The sequence below is a fragment of the Somniosus microcephalus genome, chromosome 11 (genome assembly GCF_052327205.1).
Source record: "Somniosus microcephalus isolate GS21.2 chromosome 11, FLI_Smic_1.0, whole genome shotgun sequence".
In the NCBI taxonomy this organism is placed as follows: domain Eukaryota; kingdom Metazoa; phylum Chordata; class Chondrichthyes; order Squaliformes; family Somniosidae; genus Somniosus; species Somniosus microcephalus.
The window spans coordinates 173,741,067-173,760,557 of NC_140997.1; the positions used below are offsets into that span (position 1 = coordinate 173,741,067).

The 19,491-nt window shown below is 42.7% G+C and overlaps 1 protein-coding gene across 1 annotated transcript in view; it reads left to right on the plus strand.

Moving 5' to 3' along the window:
• Positions 1–9,990: 9,990 nt before the first annotated feature.
• Positions 9,991–19,491, plus strand: part of prok2 (prokineticin 2) — a 49,767-nt gene continuing 40,266 nt past the window's right edge. Inside the window, exon 1 of the mRNA XM_086002288.1 lies at positions 9,991–10,284. Within this exon, the coding sequence (XP_085858414.1) occupies positions 10,213–10,284 (72 nt within the window). The 5' untranslated portion in view covers positions 9,991–10,212. The remainder of the gene's footprint in view (positions 10,285–19,491) is intronic.

Below are 19,491 nucleotides of genomic sequence, written 5' to 3' on the forward strand. Positions count from 1 at the left end.
CTGCCGCAGGATAAAGGCATCGTGGCTGCTGCCTGGGAAGCTGGCATTGACTGCCATGATGCGCTGCTTGTGGTCACAGACCAGCTGCACATTCAGAGAATGGTAGCCCTTCCTGTTGCGATACTGCTCGCCATGCTCCAGAGGGGCCCGCAAAGCCACATGCGTACAGTCAATGGCGCCCTGCACCAAGGGGAATTCCCCGAGTCTGGAAAATCCCAATGCGCGCTGATGCTGGCTCTCCATGGCCATGGGGAAGGAGATGAATTGGCTTCTCCTTCTGAACAGTGCTTCGGTCACCTGGCGGATGCAGCGATGCGCGCCGTACTGGGAGATGTTTGCTATGTCCCCAGCAGCGTATTGGAAGGAGCCGGTGGCATAGAAGTTCAATGCCACCGTCACCTTCACTTCCACCGACAGAGACGTCCTGCACCTGAGCTTTGGCCGCAGATCTCGGCGAAGCAGGTGGCAGATCTCTGCAATCACCCCCTTTCGGAATCGGAGCCTTTTAACACATCGCGCGGCACTCATGTTTAGGTAGGAGCGCTGCTGGCGGTATAGCCTGACTGGGTAAGGCCTACGTGGCCGACGCCTGTAGCCCCCTCTGCCTCTAGCCAGGGCTGCCCCTCTCACAATGCGTCTGCGAGCCCTACGGACATGGAGCTGCAGCTCCGCGTTGGCACCCCATGCAACCCCCATCAAATCCTGGCAAACACTCTAATTTCCAAATGGCCACTTGCAGCGCTGTTGCCTGAGTCCAAAAATACCTGGCTCTTGCTGCTTGAAACCAGTTAGCTATCCTCCTTGTTGTGTCTCCAGAAATGCGTTGCACAAGACTGTTTTCTGAAAAAAGGATGGCCTTTATACTGGAGAGGACGTTCCCTTTAATTAGCGCCCCCCGGGGCCCGCGCTGGTTGTGTTGCGTTCCTTTTTCCAAACGCTCCGGCCGCCCGCCGCACAATGGGGCGGTCCGACTGAAGTTTGCAATCGGGGCGGCCAAAGGGCGTTGCACGAGGATGTGACGTCATTTTCTGCGCGCGCATCCGGGCGGGCGCTAAACTTTGCGCCGGCGCTAACGGGCAACTTAATTTGGGGCGGGGCGCAAACTGCGCTGCGCCCGGGCGCTACACGCATAGCGCCCGGAAATCACTTCTCTTAAGGCGCTAACTGCTGGCGCAAGCAACTGAAAATCTAGCCCTAAAACTTTTTATTAAGTAAAGGTTATACTGCAGAAATTCTACATAATCAGAGGAGCAATATACTAAATGATTTAATGCTGAGCAAAAACATCATTGTTTATGAATAAACATTCCATAATATTCATGGATTTATAACTAGATCTGTACAATCAGACCCATCCATTGTTTTCACTTCATCTTGTGCTGGAACTAGAGACCACATTGAAGAATGTAATGGATAGTATCAAATTACAGTTCCATTTTGGGGCTGCGGTGGGTACAGCGAGAATCAAGCAAAGGGAGAAGGTCTAGGATTGGGCTGTTCCCACCCGTCTGAATAAAGATCTATTTGTACCTGAGCCAGTTTTTAAATCGTATCAGAAGGTGGAAGAGTGTGCTCCAAATAAACATTGGTGCACGTTAATAATGAACTTAAGTTCAGAATTGATGTAAATCCAGAACAAATCCAAATTAACAACTGTTAATGAAGTATCAATAGAGGATATGTCATGCCTGGCAATGAGTATGATAAATATTTCTATCACTGAAGCTGAGAAGATGGCCTGCATTATGAAATCCTGAGTGAATTCACGTCAGCTTCACATAGATGCATAACTCTCACTACTGAATTCATAACACTTATGGAATGTTTCCAACTGAAAAATTGCATAATAAACATTTGTTTCATGTCGATAATCCAAAAATATCAAAGGAAAATACGATGTGATGATCACACGTTTGTCATTTTGATGTAATAAATTTGGCTTAGAGCAAGCTGGCAATTTAGCAGACTTCACTGACTACATACTCCGCCTTCAAAATGTTGTTTTACATTCTTAAACAAAATTACAAGGACTTGACACATCTGTTTCCTTTTAATTAAATATACGTTTTATACATTTTGCCAGAATATTTAAAAATGTCCTAAGTATTTTTTACTCTCCTTAGATGGGGGTGTACCACAATTGTCACAAATGTGGTGTGTTTTGACCTGGCCCATGAAGACCCTGCCAGTTCCTTTTTTCTTTGTACATTGGGATGCAAAACCGATTTTGACTTCATGTCTATTTCCCAGTTGTGGGGGACTGAAAAAGGCTTTCCCAGATTCTTTAACTTTAACTCATCAAGGAGCAGCCTTTACCCAATGCCCGGGCCTAGGAATGGAATGGAAGAAGGGAGGTTGGCTGAAAAGATGAGAAGGGGAGAGCCTGAATTTATTGTGTATGGGGGAGGGTGGATCTTGGAATTTTCTGGGGGGTCAGCGGGTGGGATCGGTGGCAGATCAGGTGGGAAAGTGCTTTTCTTTGACGGGGTTCGGGACCCTGCTGTCAACCCACCACCACGCGCATTTACCATATGTCGGGTCTGTCAGCGCTGAGCAAGCCCGACTGGCAGCAGCGGGGGAGGTAATTCAGGTCATTATGGTCTTGGTAACAGAGGATTAACAACAATTTTGAGCTCACCTTTAGAATTCACCAGCTCGCCAACAGGGTCCATGCTGCTCGGGGATCACATCTGTTAAGCTGGGCGGGAGTTGAATGGCTATAGAATCATCTCATTACTTGACAGCTTGAAATGTGCTATAAAAGCTCCCATCTCACAGCTGTTCACTTTCCAAGCTCAGAAGCTGTTGATTACTGCATTTGGAAGACAGATTGAGCTTTATGCAGGTTGCAAGTGTTTGGAGCAAACTCTCTATCCAGTGTCACCTCATTGGAACAACCTCTCTCACCATTGACAGATTGCTTCTGTCATCTCAAGTTCACCTGCCATCTATTCCATCAGCGTGGGTACCGTTTATACTTTCTCACCTTGGTCCTCAGAATCTGACCATGATCAGCTGCAACACCAGCATCACCAGGCACACCAGCAGCACCAACAACCACACCAACTTTCTCCGCAATCACCTGATGCTGCACGGGACAGAGGACATCAGCACCCGGCCACATTGCTGCCCAGGACACCAGGGATGGCCTCACCATGGCCACATTTACTTCACTTGACGCTGCACAGCCTGGCCACTACATGATGCACCAGGTTGGCACCATCTCACATCAACACCATAAAGCATCCCCACAATGCCCAAGCCTTTCATTTCACTCTCATCACCATTGCGGGGGTACCGTTATGTCTCACCATTCACTGCAACTCACTAAGCCACTTCCATAGGTGCACACAAATCTGTGCAAGAATGGAAAGTGTTGAAAATAAAGATTTCAATGTTTGACACCACATTAATAGAAATTTCACATGAACATTGCCTAAAACACCCAAGTGCCTACCCTTGTGTGTTGTTAGTTGGTATAATTGGACTAGGATGAGGGTGAGTGTGAGGGGTGGCTAGTGAAATGGGAAAGTGATAACGTAGATAGAGAGGAATGGGTGGGGGTGCAAGGTAAGTTGGTGTGAGTAGGGTAGGGAAGGCAGAGTGATGGGGATGTGATGCGTGGCACAGCAGGATGAGATTGAGTGGAGCTTTGCAGTAACGTTTTGTGATCTACTGAGATCATTGAAAGATTTGCACCACTGAAGCCAGGTCCACCTGACGACATCCCTGCTTGTGTCCTCCTGTGCAATGTGCAACCAGGCTGCGTTGGTCTCCTGGGGTGGTCTCTTCCACCCATTGGAAGGGAAGAGAAGCTCCCTCTGAGCTATGACTCCCTCCATTAGCATATGGAGGGAGCCATGGGAACACCTGGGTGCAGCCTTCTGTGTGTATCGGGCTTCAATTTTGTTGGCTTCCCCCATTGTGTATTTGGGGTGGATGCTGTATTTTGTGTGTATTAGGGTCTTATACTTGCGTAAGAAAGCTCACATCTCTGCATAACCATTGACACGTGTATCTGGCCCTCAGCTCCAAAGGTTGGACATGCTGCCTTCAGATATACAATAATGCGGTTATGAAACCTGATAGACATTGAATGAACATCACGTTGTACTTTTAAGGTGTTAAGCTAAACTGTGCAGATATCCATGGTCGGATGCATTCTCACAATATGACCCTATCAACTACAGATGGCTGCTGTATTAACATTAGTTACTGTTATTGGCATACCTGCCAATGGAAGGTAAGACAAAATGTAGTAGGTTAGTTAAATAACAATAAATATTGCAATGCAAAAAGAAAGACAAAAAAATTACATCAGGTCAATCGTGGAAAAGACAAAATACTGTCATTACATCATATATGTAAATGGTAAATAAATTATTCCCTGAAAAGTACCCTTTGGCTGTTCCTTGATCTATTTAAATGTGCCTCAAATTGGATCGCAAAAATGTCTATTCCAGCACATAAGGTGCATGTGATCCACTTCCAGGAGAGCAGGAATCTACGCCTGACCCAAATTCAGAACAGCTACAGTCTCAGAATTTATGTCTCAATGGAGTAAAGTTGTTTGCTTTTAGTACTATTCTTCAGTTACTTACACTAGATAAGTAAAGTGTTTTCTTCAACTTGTGTTCATTATCTACTTTCATTGCATGAACTGCTGGATTTTTGTTTCAAACAGAATTGGTTCAAGTGTTTTGTAAACTAATCACTCTTGATATGTGTCCTGTTTAATTTAGTATGTTTATGTTTTTAAAATTTAAATTTAATGTTTGCTGTTTAGTTGTCAATTTCATTGCAATTCATGTGATTATGCATGTTTTTGGCATTTTCACTTAATCTATAATGGTTAAGCTGCCTGAAATTGGTGAAAAACTATTGGAAGCAAATTTGAAGTTAAAAAAATTCCATGAATCAAAGAATTGTACATGTAGATTATTAATTGGGGCTGGTGGCTTATAGAAACATAGAAACATAGAAGATAGGAGCAGGAGTAGGCCATTCGGCCCTTCGAGCCTGCTCCACCATTCAATGTGATCATGGCTGATCATCCAAATTCAGTACCCTGTCCCTGCCTTCTCCCCATACCCCTTGATCCCTTTAGCCTCAAGAAATATATCCAACTCGTTCTTGAATATATTTAATGAACTGGCCTCCACCGCCCTCTGTGGCAGAGAATTCCACAGGTTCACCACTCTCTGGGTGAAGAAATTCCTCCTCATTTCAGTCCTAAATGGCTTACCCCTTATCCTTAGACTATGACCCTTGGTTCTGGACTCCCCGGCCATCAGAAACATCCTTCCTGCATCTAGTCTGTCCAGACCAGACAGAATTTTATAGGTTTCGATGAGATCCCCTCTCAATCTTCTAAACTCCAGTGAGTATAAGCCCAATCGACACAATCTCTCCTCATACGTCATCCCTGCCATCCCAGGTATCAGCCTGGTGAATCTTCGCTGCACTCCCTCCATGGCGAGAACATCCTTCCTCAGGTAAGGTGACCAAAACTGCACACAATACTCAAGGTGCGGTCTCACCAAGGCCCTGTACAACTGTAGCAAGACATCTTTGTTCCTGTACTCGAACCCTCTTGCTACGAAGGCCAACATACCATTTGCCTTCTTAACCGCCTGCTGCACCTGCATGCTTACCTTCAGCGACTGGTGCACAAGGACACCCAGGTCTCTTTGCACTTCCCCTTCTCCCAATCTATTGCCATTCAAATAATAATCTGCCTTCCTGTTTTTGCCACCAAAGTGGATAACCTCACATTTATCCACATTATAGTGCATTTGCCATGTTTCTGCCCAATCACCCAACCTGTCCAAATCGTACTGGAGTTTCCCAACATCCTCCTCGCAGCTTACCCTCCCGCCCAGCTTTGTGTCGTCTGCAAACTTGGAGATATTACATCCAATTCCCTCGTCCAGATCATTAATATATATTGTGTTTATTCCAACTCTTTGCTTTCTGTCCGCCAACCAGTTCTCTATCCAAGTCAATACCTTGCCCCCAATCCCATGTGCGTTAATTTTGCACGCTAATCTCTTGTGTGGGACCTAATCGAAAGCCTTCTGAAAGTCCAAATACACCACATCCACTGGTTCTCCCTTATCTATTTTACCAGTTACATCCTCAAAAAATTCCAGTAGATTAGTCAAGCATGATTTACCTTTTGTAAATCCATGTTGACTTTGTCCGATCCTGTCACTGCTTTCCAAGTGCTCTGCTATTACATCTTTTATAATAGACTCTAGCATTTTCCCCACTACCGATGTCAGGCTTACCGGCCTATAATTCCCCGCTTTTTCTCTACCACCTTTTTTGAATAGTGGGGTAACATTAGCTACCCTCCAATGCATGGGTACCGTTCCAGAGTCTATCGAGTTCTGGAAGATGATCAGTAATCCATCTACTATCTCTCGGGCCACTTCCTTAAGTACCCTGGGATGTAGACCATCAGGCCCTGGGGATTTATCGGCCTTCAGTCCCATCAATTTTCCTAACACCATTTTCCTACAAATACTGATTTCTTTCAGTTCCTCTCTTTCATCAGACCCTATGTTCCCCGGCATCTCTGGGAGGTTATTTGTGTCCTCCTTTGTGAAGACAGAACCAAAGTATGCGTTTAGTTGGTCTGCCATTTCCTTGTTTCCCATTATAAATTCCCCTGATTCTGACTGTAAGGGACCTACGCTTGACTTCACTAATTTTTTTCTCTTCACATATCTATAAAAGCTTTTACAGTCAGTTTTTATGTTCCCTGATAGCTTACTCTCATATTTTATTTTCCCTTTCTTAATTAATCCCTTTGTCCTCCTTTGTTGACTCCTAAACTGCTCCCAATCCTCAGGATTATGCAAAATAAGGTACTCCTTTTATGACCTTGGTAACTCATAACTCTCACATAGTGAAGGCATGGTGGGACTTGGCAGCCTATACTGCATAAACCATTAATTGCTGCAGCGCATTTTTTATTATGACCTTCAAATTGAAACTATATGCATTTCAGACAGTTAATCATAGTGCGGTAGATATGGTCCCATTTATGAATGCTAATAATGCCTGAGGTCCACTATTTAGTAAGATTTGGAGTGAATTTATTTGCATCTGAACAGCAATAACTAGCATTAATGTCTAAGTTAAGGGCAAGGAGACAATTTGACCTCCTGACAATGTCAGTGGATTCGTTTTTAAAAATGAACAGTAACAAGTCTGCCAACCAACTGTACACTGCTACTTAGAGGAAAGCCCATCCATTGTCATTAAATAGCAAATTGCATGTTTCATTAGCAGGGCTATAATATATTAGCTTTGACTTTATCACCTTACTACTACTATTTAACACTGTGCCATGCCTCATCTTAGGTCTTTAAAGTTCGGGGACAAAACATGCAAGTCTTGCATGAACCAGCTTGCCAGTTTCAGTTTCTAATAGCTCTTAAAATAGAACCGTCGCCAACATGAAACATTGTGAGTCTATGAGGGTGGAGGAGAAGAGAGAGGAGTTCTAAAAACAAATGCAGAACCTAAATTTACCCGATTTTAATGTTTTTATTTGAACACTTCTTGGAATTAATTGTGAAATTAATCTGATTAACTGGAATAATCTTCTATCCCAGGAAACACTTTAAAATCTCTGAAATAAAAACCAATCCTTCAAATGTTTCACTCCAGTCCAATTAGACATTTTAAAATATACAGGTTTGAATTCTAAGGAAATTGTGGCAACATTTATTTTTGATTTGGAAGGTCAATCTTTGCAGAATTCCCATATTTTCTTTGCTGAAAATCCCAATAATTATGAAAATATTAAGCTGTTTATCCAACTAACTGTCAGTAAGTGAACATTTCCACAATAACTAAACACAAACTAAGAATCTTGTGAACTTTGCCGATGGTAAGTTGAATGATGTGCTGTTTTTAAATGACAGTAGCATTATACAATGTAAAACACAAAATTATTTTGCTGCTAAAATGAAGCTGTGTTAAACTGACATGTCCTTTAAAATTCTAACTGCAGTTTGCAAATTGGAAGGTGCTGGTAATTTTTTTTAACTCCAGGTCTGAAGAACTCAGCATGAAATTGATAGCTATCTTTCTCATTTGTTTATGATTGTTTTTGCATCTGTAACAAATCGTGACATCTGGAGTGTGGTGTTTGAAAAGTGATGACATACACTAAATGCAAAACTTGGATATTAGTGGATCACCAGTACCAGATATGCTGTTTTATAAGGACAGTTTCATTATACCATGGAATGCTCAACACAGTATTCACCTGCTAAAGTGCAGCTCTGTGCAACTTGGCGTGTCACTTCAAGGTATAAATACTGCGACTGCCTGCGTTAATTAAAGGGTAATTGTTCTTAGGTAAATTGTCTGGGTCGATTAGAAGTCAATTTGGTTTCTCATACCTTTTTAAAGTGTGACTCCTCAAGCAAATTAGAAGGTATTTTCTATTGGTGAGAAAGTTTATCTCTGCATTAGAAATGATTGGATTACTTTCTCACTTTTTAAAATTATTTTATTCGGTGTAACAGAAATGTGTGCAACATCTGAAGTGAGTAGGGTGTAATCAGAACTATGTATTTCCCATGGCATTTCTCATGATAAGTAGGATGGTACACTGCTTTAGTAGGACAGCATTGTTATACCATGTAATACACAATGTAACATTCTGCTAAAGAATTAAGTTGTGTCAGCTATGGCTTAGAGGTAGCACTCTCACCTCTGAGTCACATGGTTGTGTGTTCATAGTCCCGCTCCAGAGACTTGAGCACATAATCTAGGCTGACACTTCACTGCAGTACTGCGGGAGTGCTGAATTATTCAATGTGCCATCTTTCGGATGAGTCGTTAAACCAAGGCCCCATCTGCCCTCTCAGGTGGACGTAAAAGATTCCATAGCACTATTCAAAGAAGAGCAGGGGAGTTTTACCTGGTGTCCTGGCCAACATTTATCCTCAACCAACATCTAAAACAGATGACCTGGTTGTTTAATTCATTGCTCTTTGTGGGAGCTTGCTGTGCATTTTTTACATCACAACAATGACTACACTTCAAAAGAACTTCTGATGAAAGGTCATCGGCCTGAAACATTAACTCTGTTTCTCTCTCCCCAGGTGTTGCCTGAGCTGCTGAATATGTCCTGCATTTTCTGTTTTTTTTTCAGATTTCCAGCATCTAGATAAATGCAAGTCTGTCTTTCACAAAAGGTGTGCCCCATTATGGTAACTAAGTCTAATTGTTGTTAAGCAAACACAGATTCGGTCAACCAGAGCATAATTGCTCATTGGTCAGGGAAGTTTGAACATTGGACTGTGCTTGTCAGTTTCAGGCTGCAACTCAAAAGCACCCAATATCATAACTTTGTTTTCTATCTGCTACAAAGTGTGATATCTATATATGCTAGATGTACTTAAACATATTAATAGATAGAGATTATATTCCATTTCCTAATACACAAATAGCAATGGAGAAGCTTTTGAAGGGTCCTTTTACCTGTGATGTGAAATAATTATTGTTGGAAGATCTACATGCCAATCATTTTTTACAAAGCCAAAAACTTAGCATAAACATCACTAAAGATTGATTGTGGAATAACCCATAAGTGCCTCAGTATATTCATTGACTGCAAATAAACTGATGGAAGGTTTGTACTTTTTAAGCTTATTAATGCAGCTATTTGTCTTAAAGTATTAATTTCCTTGTAATTGGATGTTGGCAAGTATTAGCAGAGGTTGGAAATTACAGCACATACTGTCCTAAAACCACTAACCTGAGTCCAAGCAACAAATTACTGTGCTCGCTCTTGAACTTGCATTATGAGAATGACATTTCCAAGTTGATCGCTAAGGTAGTCTTCAGTTATGTTTCAAAGTGCCCAGCAAGTCTGGGGTTCTGGAAATAGTTAGCTTGTGAGACTGGCTGTGAACAGCGCTGGGACTGAGGCAGGGTACTGATTGCATGTGCTTTGGGAATGTTGGAGCCGTAGTTGCTGCCGCTTTTCCCGTGTTTCGCGGAGTTTTGACAATCAGCAATGTGGCCGCAGCCTCTGATGAGTCATATAGAGCTGAATGACAGATCGCCCCTCTGCTCAGGCTCCGTTATATTACAGCCGCTCATGTTCAACAACGCACATCAGTCAATCCGACAGAACGAGCAACCGGGCGGGCAAAAACCCCAACACTTTATCGAAAGGGCATCATGAAGAGTCTTTCCTTCGCCCTCATCAGCTTTGCTGCCATCAGCTACGTTCACACTGCCGTAATTACTGGGGTGAGTTAAGGAATTTCTATTAGAATTATTTCACCATTGGTTTGATTATGTCAACGTCTGAGCTACTAGGAGAAATAAATTAAATCACAGTTGTCCTGGATAAGTTTATATTCTGTGCTTCGAGTTTAAATGCGCAATTAAAAAGTTTCTCGTCTGCTAAATAGACTGCAATCTACCTGTTACAGTGACAATTCTCTGATGAGACATCATCTGCTGAGACTCGGCCAGGCTTGATTTTAAAACGGCTATTGGATATAAAAATAGAACTAATATTTGCCATTTGGAACTTAGATTTTGTGTCCTTGTAGTTTGGGGGATGTGTGAAAGATCTCCCTCTCCAGAGGCTGCAAAATTAAACAAAGCTGGTAATATGTAATAACATCACACCTTAGGTTGATTGCAGGAGTTGCTGGTATATTTGCCCTTAAACCAATTATCTAAGCTTCAAAAATAGGAAAACTGTTGATTTTGCAACAGTTCAGAACAGCACAGATTTCTGCATAATTATTGTTACTGCTACTGTCCTGATAATTTAGAATAAAAATAGAAAATGCTGGAAACACTCAGCAGGTCAGGCAGAATCTGTGGGGGAGAGAAACAGAGTTCACGGTTCAGGTCGATGAAATAAAGCAAGTATGAGTCAAGTGACATCATAGCATTTTGGTTTTGAAGTCACAGAACCCATTTTCAGCTGTGAAGTCAGTCATTTCAATTAACTGCCTTACCCATCAACTACAAGTTTTGCACAAAATTTGCGCTCACAGAAAATCTCCATGCTCACTATTTCACATAAGACATTCTCAACCGAAGCGTCTTTGAAGTCTGAAATACCAATTGTTTTGTCACAAGGCTGTGTTGCACCTGTGAGTTCCTATGGTGTTAATAGATCATTTGAACATCTGTCCTATGGTTTATCGTTCTCTCTGAATTACACATGTTGCAGCTTTCCAACATACTTCTACCCAAAGTGAAAATACCTGGAATAACAAGTGCTTTAGCAGGAATTATAATTGTTAGGTTGCAGCAACAACAGTGACTTACATTTATATTGTATGCAAAAGAAAGAAAGACTTGCATTTATATAGGGCGTCCCAAAGTGCTTTATAGTGTAGTGCAATCACGGTTGTAATGTAGGATATGCAGCAGCCACCAAGTTCCCACAATGTGAGAATAGCCAAATAATCTGGTTTTTGGTGGTGTTGGTTGAGGGATAAATATTGATCAGGACACCAGGGAGAACTCCCCTGCTCTTCTTCAAAATAATGCCATGGGATCTTTTACATCTACCTGAGAGGGCAGACGGAGCCTCGGTTTAGTGTTTCATCCAAAAGGCAACACCTCTGATGGTGCAGCACTCCCTCAAAACTGGACTGCCGTGTCAGTCTAGATTTTGTGCTCAAGTCTCTGGAGAGGGGCACAAACACCTGACTCGAGGCGAGAGTATTACCACTGAGCTATGGCTGATGGACCAAGCCTCACACCCAATGGATCGGGCAGCCAGTCTGCCCGCTCCACCAGCCAGCCGCCTGAGAGTTAAAGTCTACTCTATACTGTACTTCGAATTTAATTTGTCATCAACTAGAAATCATTTCTCAATAAAGTAGTAATAATTACATCATCATTGTTAGTCTCGCAATGTGATTGTGTTCATCCACTACTAGAAACAAGGGAAAGTACAATCAGAAAAGTCCATCTGGTGCTCCCAAAAACTAATACCTCTCAATTGCCCAGTTCTTCAAATATCTATTCAATTCTCCCATAAATCTTTCCATACGATCAGTCTCCAATGCCTTCCTGGGCAGTCCATTCAACACATTCACCACCCTCTGCGTAAAATAATTATACCTAAACTATATACTCATCCTCTCTCTTCTAAGCTTGAGCTTGTGTCCCCTGGTTCTAGAGTTTGTGCCAATCTCGAACATATTATCCCGGTTCAATTTACCTATGCCTTTAAGAATCTTGAATATTTGAATAACATTTTCGCTGAGTCTATTCTCCCCAGTAAATAATGCCAGGCTCCTCGTGGTACAAATGCCTTAAGCTACAAATTGGTTTGTTTGCCCTTTTCTGTACTGTTATCAATGCCTGGATATCCTTGCTGTAATATGGTGACCAGATTTGTACACAGAAGTCTAGATGTAGCCATATCAGTGCCTTCTCTCTCCTCCTTTAAGACACTCCTTAATACCTAATTCATTAACCAAGCTTTTGGTCATCTGTCCTAATATCACCTTCTTTGGCTCGGTGTCAAATTTTTTTTGTTCAATTAAACTCCTGTGAAGCACCTTGGGACATTTGACAATGTTAAATGTGCTATATAACTACAAGTTATTGTTGTTATACAGACTCAATACTACCTCCTGTGATTTGTGCTCTATCCCTCTGGCTATAATCACAATTTCCAGTTAGCTTTCCTTACTGCTGCAGCATACTGTGCTGCTGGTTTCAGTAAGCTAATCACCAATACCCCCGATCCTTCTCCTCTGTATTGTGTTCTGCAGCCTAGAACCATTTACTTTATATTCCTACTTTTTATTTCCCTTCCTCATGTTGCATTTGTGTATGTTAAATGCTATTTCCCACTCATCAGCTCACCTTCCCAACCTACCTCCCTTTGTATTATGTTTGCCTGTTCCCTATTGTTTGAACCCCAAAATTTAGCTCTGCTTCTGTTCCCAGTTCCAAATATACACAGCAATGTCTCCAGCATTGATCACTGTGGCACCTGCTAGTGATTTCTTACCAGTCAAGTGCAGCTCTTTTCACAATCATCCAGTGTTTTCTCTGATTTAGCCAATGTTCAATCCCCCTCAGGAGTTGCCTCCTGTTCCATTGTCTTCCTACCTTGTGGACTAATTGTGGCGTGGTATTAACAGCCTTGCTGAAGACTAAATGTATCACATCACAGAGTTTCTATTGTCAACAAAGCCTGTCATCTCCTCAAAGAACTCCAGTAAATTTGTTAGACAAGATCTCCCTTTCATAAATCCATGCTGACTCCCTCGTACCATACTTTACATATCATGATTTTTCATTATCTCCTCTTTCAGCATGCCTTCCAATATTTTGCCCATAACAGATGGGCAACACATAGTTTCCTGAGTTGTCCATTTCAAAAGATTGGTGTCATGTTAATATAATAAAACTTGCATTTATATAGCACCTCATCCCATTGTAATGTCTCAAAGTGTGTTAACAAGTAATTATTTTTGGAATGCTGTTATAGCAAATGCAGCACCCATTTTGCACCAACAATGTCCCACAAATAGCAACAAGTTGAATGACCAATTAATCTTTTAGTCTGTTTAATACATTTATGAAAACATCTTTTGGCATTTCCATGTTGCTGACCTTCCTCATCCTTTTTGTTCTTCAACCTGCCTCTTCAGAAGCTTCATTTTATGAGTTATGTCCCCACCATTAACGCTCTTATGTTTTGGTAATGTGGCATGAATCTGCATTAAAACCAATATAAAATTAAAATGGCATATAATCTAAAAAGAGTGATTTCTAAGCTGTAATCTAATTTCATATTTGGAACAACAACAACTTGTGTTTATATAGCACCTTTAACATAGTAAAACTTATCAAACAAAATTTGACACCAAGCCACATAAGTAGAAAGTAGGGCAGATGACCAAACGCTTGGTCAAAGAGGTAGGTTTTAAGGAGTGTCTTAAAGGAGGAAAGAGAGGTAGAGAGGCGGAGAGGTTTAGGGAGGGAATTCCAGAGCTTGGGGCCTTGGCAGCTGAAGGCACAGCCACCAATGGTGGAGCGATTAAAATCAGGGATGCTCAAGAGGCCAGAATTGGAGGAGTGCAGATATCTAGGAGGGTTTTAGGGCTGGATGAGGTTAGAGATAGGGTGGGGCAAGGCCATGGAGGGATTTGAAAACGAGGATGAGAATTTTTAAATCGAGGCGTTGCTTAACCGGGAGCCAATGTAGGTCAGCGAGCACAGGGGTGATGGGGGAACGGGATTTGGTGCGAGTTAGGACACGGCAGCAGAGTTTTGGATGACCTCAAGTTTACAGAGGGTGGAAAATGGGAGGCTGGCCAGGAGTGCATAGGAATAGCTAAGTCTAGAGAGAACAAAGGCATGGATGAGGGTTTTAGCAGCGGATAAGCTGAGGCAGGAACCACATATAAAGCCTTACAAATATGGTTTAAATTCAACAAACTATTACTTTTTAATCTCCCTTATTCATAGTAAGTTAGTTAAAGTGAAAACTACAGAATTCAATAGTGAGAAAATTAGGAAAATATCAATCCTCCTCATAAATGGTTTCACCCGTATGGTATTAAATTTTAATGAGTTGTGTTTTTTGCAATTTAAAAATGCATGTGTTCTTTCAATAATTTTCTTGAATTTTATGGAATCAGGGCAGATGATGTTTTTCTACTGTCCGTGAAGTTATGTGAAATGGTTTTCACCTTTCTCTAGAAGCCATTACATTAGAAATCCTCTAGATGAAGATTTGGATTAAAAATCTAAAATTGTATTATCAACACACAATGAGGAATTAGGTTTAAAGAATAAAAAGTTAAAATCGCTGTGAAAACCACATGAAAGAAAAAGAAAAACACATCATGATTAAAACTGGATCACCTACTTGACAATCATGTTCCCAGCAGAGTTATACATAGGACAAATCTACTACATGAAAATTTACATTCCATTCAAGCACAGATCTCTTTTTCCTGTTAAGAGAGCAATGCAACAGCTGGACGTATCACATGGGCCTGCTTGCCATAAGTGTATCTAAACAGGTCTTTTAAAGGACCTGTAATATAGTGATGTACCTACTGCAAGACCTCAAGGGATTAGGTGAATGCATCACCACTAAAAGGATGCATCCCCCCTCCACCAGACTATTAGGGACCTTATATGCAGACATATACCACATGGCCACATATCACCATCCTCACTAACCTTCTATGGATCAGATATATTCTCTATCTTTCTAGTCAGGAATTGTATATTCCCCACATTTTATTTTATGTTTTAACTCCTTTAAAGGGAAAGAACAGCATACCTATATTGTAGGAAACATCTTTGGTTTTGTTATTGATTTACCACCCCATGGAGACTTTCTGCTTTGGTCGCTGTCAAATCAATCTGTACATGAACCCAATGGCCTGGATTCTGCAGTCAACGGTGCATGAACGACGTACACTTGCCCACAGACTTTCTATGGGCTTTTGCACTGGAACTTGATGGGAACGGTAGCATAGTGGTTATGTTACTGGACTAGTAATCCAGAGGCCTGGGCTAATGATCCAGTTAGATGTGAGTTCAAATCCCTCCACAGCAGCTGCAGAATTTAAATTCAGCTAATTAACTAAATCTGGAATAAAGAACTAGTAACAGTAATGTTGACCATGAAACTATTGGATTGTCGTAAAAACCCATCTGGTTCACTAATGTCCTTAAGAATAAAACCAGACGGACCACCCGGCATCAACCTCGGTGCTGGCTTCGGACACAATAACGCACACTCAGCCCAGTTGCCCTACAAAGTCCTCCTCATTAACATCTGGGGACTTGTGCCAAAATTGGGCGAGCTGTCAAGCAACAGCCTAACATAGTCATACTCACAGAATCATACCTTTCAGCCAATATTCCAAATTCCTCCATCACCATCCCTGGGTATGTCCTGACCCACCAGAGGTGGTGGCACAGTGGTATACAGTCTGGAGCAAGTGGCCCTGTGAGCCCTCAGCATTGACTCTGGACCCCATGAAGTCTCATGGCTTCAGGTCAAGCATGGGCAAGGAAACCTCCTGCTGATTACCACCTACTGCCCTCCCTCAGCTGATGAATCAGTACTCCTCCAGGTTGAATACCACTTGGAAGAAGCACTGAGGGTAGCAAGGGGCACAGAATGTACTCTGGATGGGGGACTTTAAAGTCCATCACCAAGAGTGGCTTGGGTTGCATCACTACTGACCGAGCTGGCTGAGTCCTGAAGGATGTAGCTGCCAGACTAGGACTGCGGCAAGTGATGAGAGAACCAACACGAGGGAAAAATCTACTTGACGTCCTCACCAACCTACATGTAGCAGATGCATCTGTCCATAACAACATTGGTAGCAGTGACCACTGTACAGTCCTCGTGGAGACAAAATCCAGTCTTCACACTGAGGACACCTTCCATTGTGTTGTGTGGCACTACCACTGTGCTAAATGGGATAGATTCAGAACAGATCTAGCAGCTCAAAACTGGGCATCCACGAGGCACTGTGGGCCACCAGCAGCAGCAGAATTGTATTCCACCACAATCTGTAACCTCATGGCCCGGCATATCCCTCACTCTACCATTACCATCAAGCCACCAACCCTGGTTCAATGAAGAGTGCAGAAGAGCATGCCAGGAGCAGCACCATGGTACCTAAAAATGAGGTGCCAACCTGGGGAAGCTGAAACACAGGACTACTTGAATGCTAAAAAGCAGAAGCAGCATTTTATAGACAGAGCGAAGCGATCCCACAATCAACAGATCAGATCAAAGCTCTGCAGTCGTGAATGGTGGTGGACAATTAAACAACTAATGGGAGGAGGAAGCTCCGTGAATATCCCCATCCTCAATGATGGCGGAGCCCAGCACGCGAGTGCAAAAGACAAGGCTGAAGCGTTTGCAACCACCTTCAGTCAGAAGTGCCGAGTGGATGATCCTTTTCGCCCTCCTCCTGACGTCCCCACCATCACAGAAGCCAGACTTCAGCCAATTCCGATTCACTCCACATGATATCAAGAAACGGCTGAGCGCACTGGATACAGCAAAGGCTATGGGCCCCGACAACATCCCGGCTGTCGTGCTGAAGACTTGTGCTCCAGAACTAGCCGCACCTCCAGCCAAATTGTTCCAGTACAGCTACAACACAGGCATCTACCTGACAATATAGAAAACTGCCCAAGTTTGTCTTGTCCACAAAAAGCAGGACAAATCAATCCGGCCAATTACCATCCCATCAGTCTACTCTCAATCATCAGCAAAGTGCTGGAAAGTGTTGTTGACAGTGCCATCAAGCGGCACTTACTCACCAACATCCTTCTCACTGATGTTTGGGTTCCGCCAGGACCACTCAGGTCCAGACCTCATTACAGCCCTGATCCAAACATAGTCAAAAGAGCTGAATTTCAGAGGTGAGGTGAGAGTGATTGTCCTTGACATCAAGGCAGCATTTGACCGAGTGTGGCATCAAGGAGCCCTGGTAAAATTGAAGTCAATGGGAATCAGGTGGAAAACTCTCCACTGGCTGGAGTCATAGCTAGTACAAAGGAAGATGATTGTGGTTGTTAGAGGTCAATCATATCAGCCCCAGGACATCGCTGCAAGAGTTCCTCAAGGCAGTGTCCTTGGCCCAACCATCTTCAGCTGCTTCATCAATGAACTTCCCTGCATCATAAGATCAGAAGTGGAGATGTTCGCTGATGATTGCACAGTGTTCAGTTCCATTCACAACTCCTCAGATAATGAAGCAGTCTATGTCCGCATGCAGCAAGACATGGACGACTTTCAGGCTTGGGCTGATAAGTGGCAAGTAACTTTCGTGTCACACGTGTACCAGACAATGATTATCTCCAACAAGTGAGAGTCTAACCACCGCCCCTTGACATTCAACGGCATTATCATCGCTGAATCCCCCACCATCAACATCCTAGAGATCACCATTGACCAGAAACTTAACTGGACCAGCCACATAAATATTGTGGCTACAAGAGCAGGTCAGAGGATAGGTATTCTACGGCGAGTGTCTCACCTCCTGACTCCCTGAAGCCTTTCCACCATCTACAAGGCACAAGTCAGGAGTGTGATGGAATGCTCTCCACTTGCCTGGATGAGTGCAAGACAAAGCAGCCCATTTGATCGACACCCCATCCACCACCTTAAACATTCACTCCCTCCACTACCGGCACACCGTGGCTGCAGTATGTACCATCTACAAGATGCACCGCAGCAACTCACCAAGGCTTCTTCGGCAGCACCTCCCAAACCCGTGACCTCTATCACCTAGAGGGACAAGGGCAGCAGGCGTATGGGAACACCATCGTATGCAAGTTCCCCTCCAAGTTACACACCATCCTGACTTGGAAGTATATCGCTGATCCTTCATCATTGCTGGGTTAAAATCCTGGAACTCCCTCCCTAACAGCACTATCGGAGTACCTTCACCACACGGACTGCAGCGGTTTAAGAAGGTGGCTCACCACCACCTTCTCAAGGGCAATTATGGATGGGCAATAAACGCTGGCCTTGCCAGTGATGCCCACATCCCATAAACAAATTTTTAAAAATTGGAAATCAAAAACAGTGCAGCGTCCTCTACAGGGGATCTGGAACCTGTGTGAACAGGGCAAGCAACTGTGTGTCTCCTGAACCAATCAATGTGAAGAATCCTTACTGAGCAGTGCAGGTTAGAATATTTAATTTAATGCCAAATCTTGTACAGAAAACAAAATAAAAAGAGAGAGAGAAAGATGGGATTAAGAGAGAGTGATAAGAGAGACATAAAGAAAAAGTTAAAATAAAATGATTTTAATGTTCTAATTATTTTAAATCTCCAACAATAATTAAAATTTGAAGGAATGAGACTCCACACTTATGAAAATTAATTTTCAGTGCCAGCGAGGTTGTTTGACAGTATTTAAGACTGGAATGGACAAGCCCTAACTTTTTCTGGTGTGTTTACTGGGTATCTATCATGTAAGTACAGAAATTTCACAGTGTTCCATGTGTTTCAATGCTGAGTCTTTCGGTGAGATACCATTATCACGCAGCTTTTGGTGCAGCAGAGCAACTCGGACAGCAACTTTATGATTTCCGCATTTAACTGCGCATGTGCGGTCGGTGGAAGTTGCTGTCTGATTTACTCTTTAATAATGGTGAGCGCTGTTAGCCTCACTGTTATTTTTGTCGCAAAATCTGGGCCCTTATATTCAACTTTCCCAACAAGACTTGCTGGAAGCCTTGTGGTTTAAATCACTGTGGTTCTGAATTGCCAGTTAGAAAATAAAGTAGCATGTTTTTTAAGTCTAGCAAGGTAGATCTGGTTCTTCCTTTCGGGACCTGTGTAATCAAACCTCACTGTTACAAATTGGTGACTCAATGGTGATTGAGATAGTGATATCTCATTCAGGGAAATAGATGGTGAGCAGCCTGCAGCTATCGGTAATGGAGAGAGAGGGGAAATGTCTAGAAGA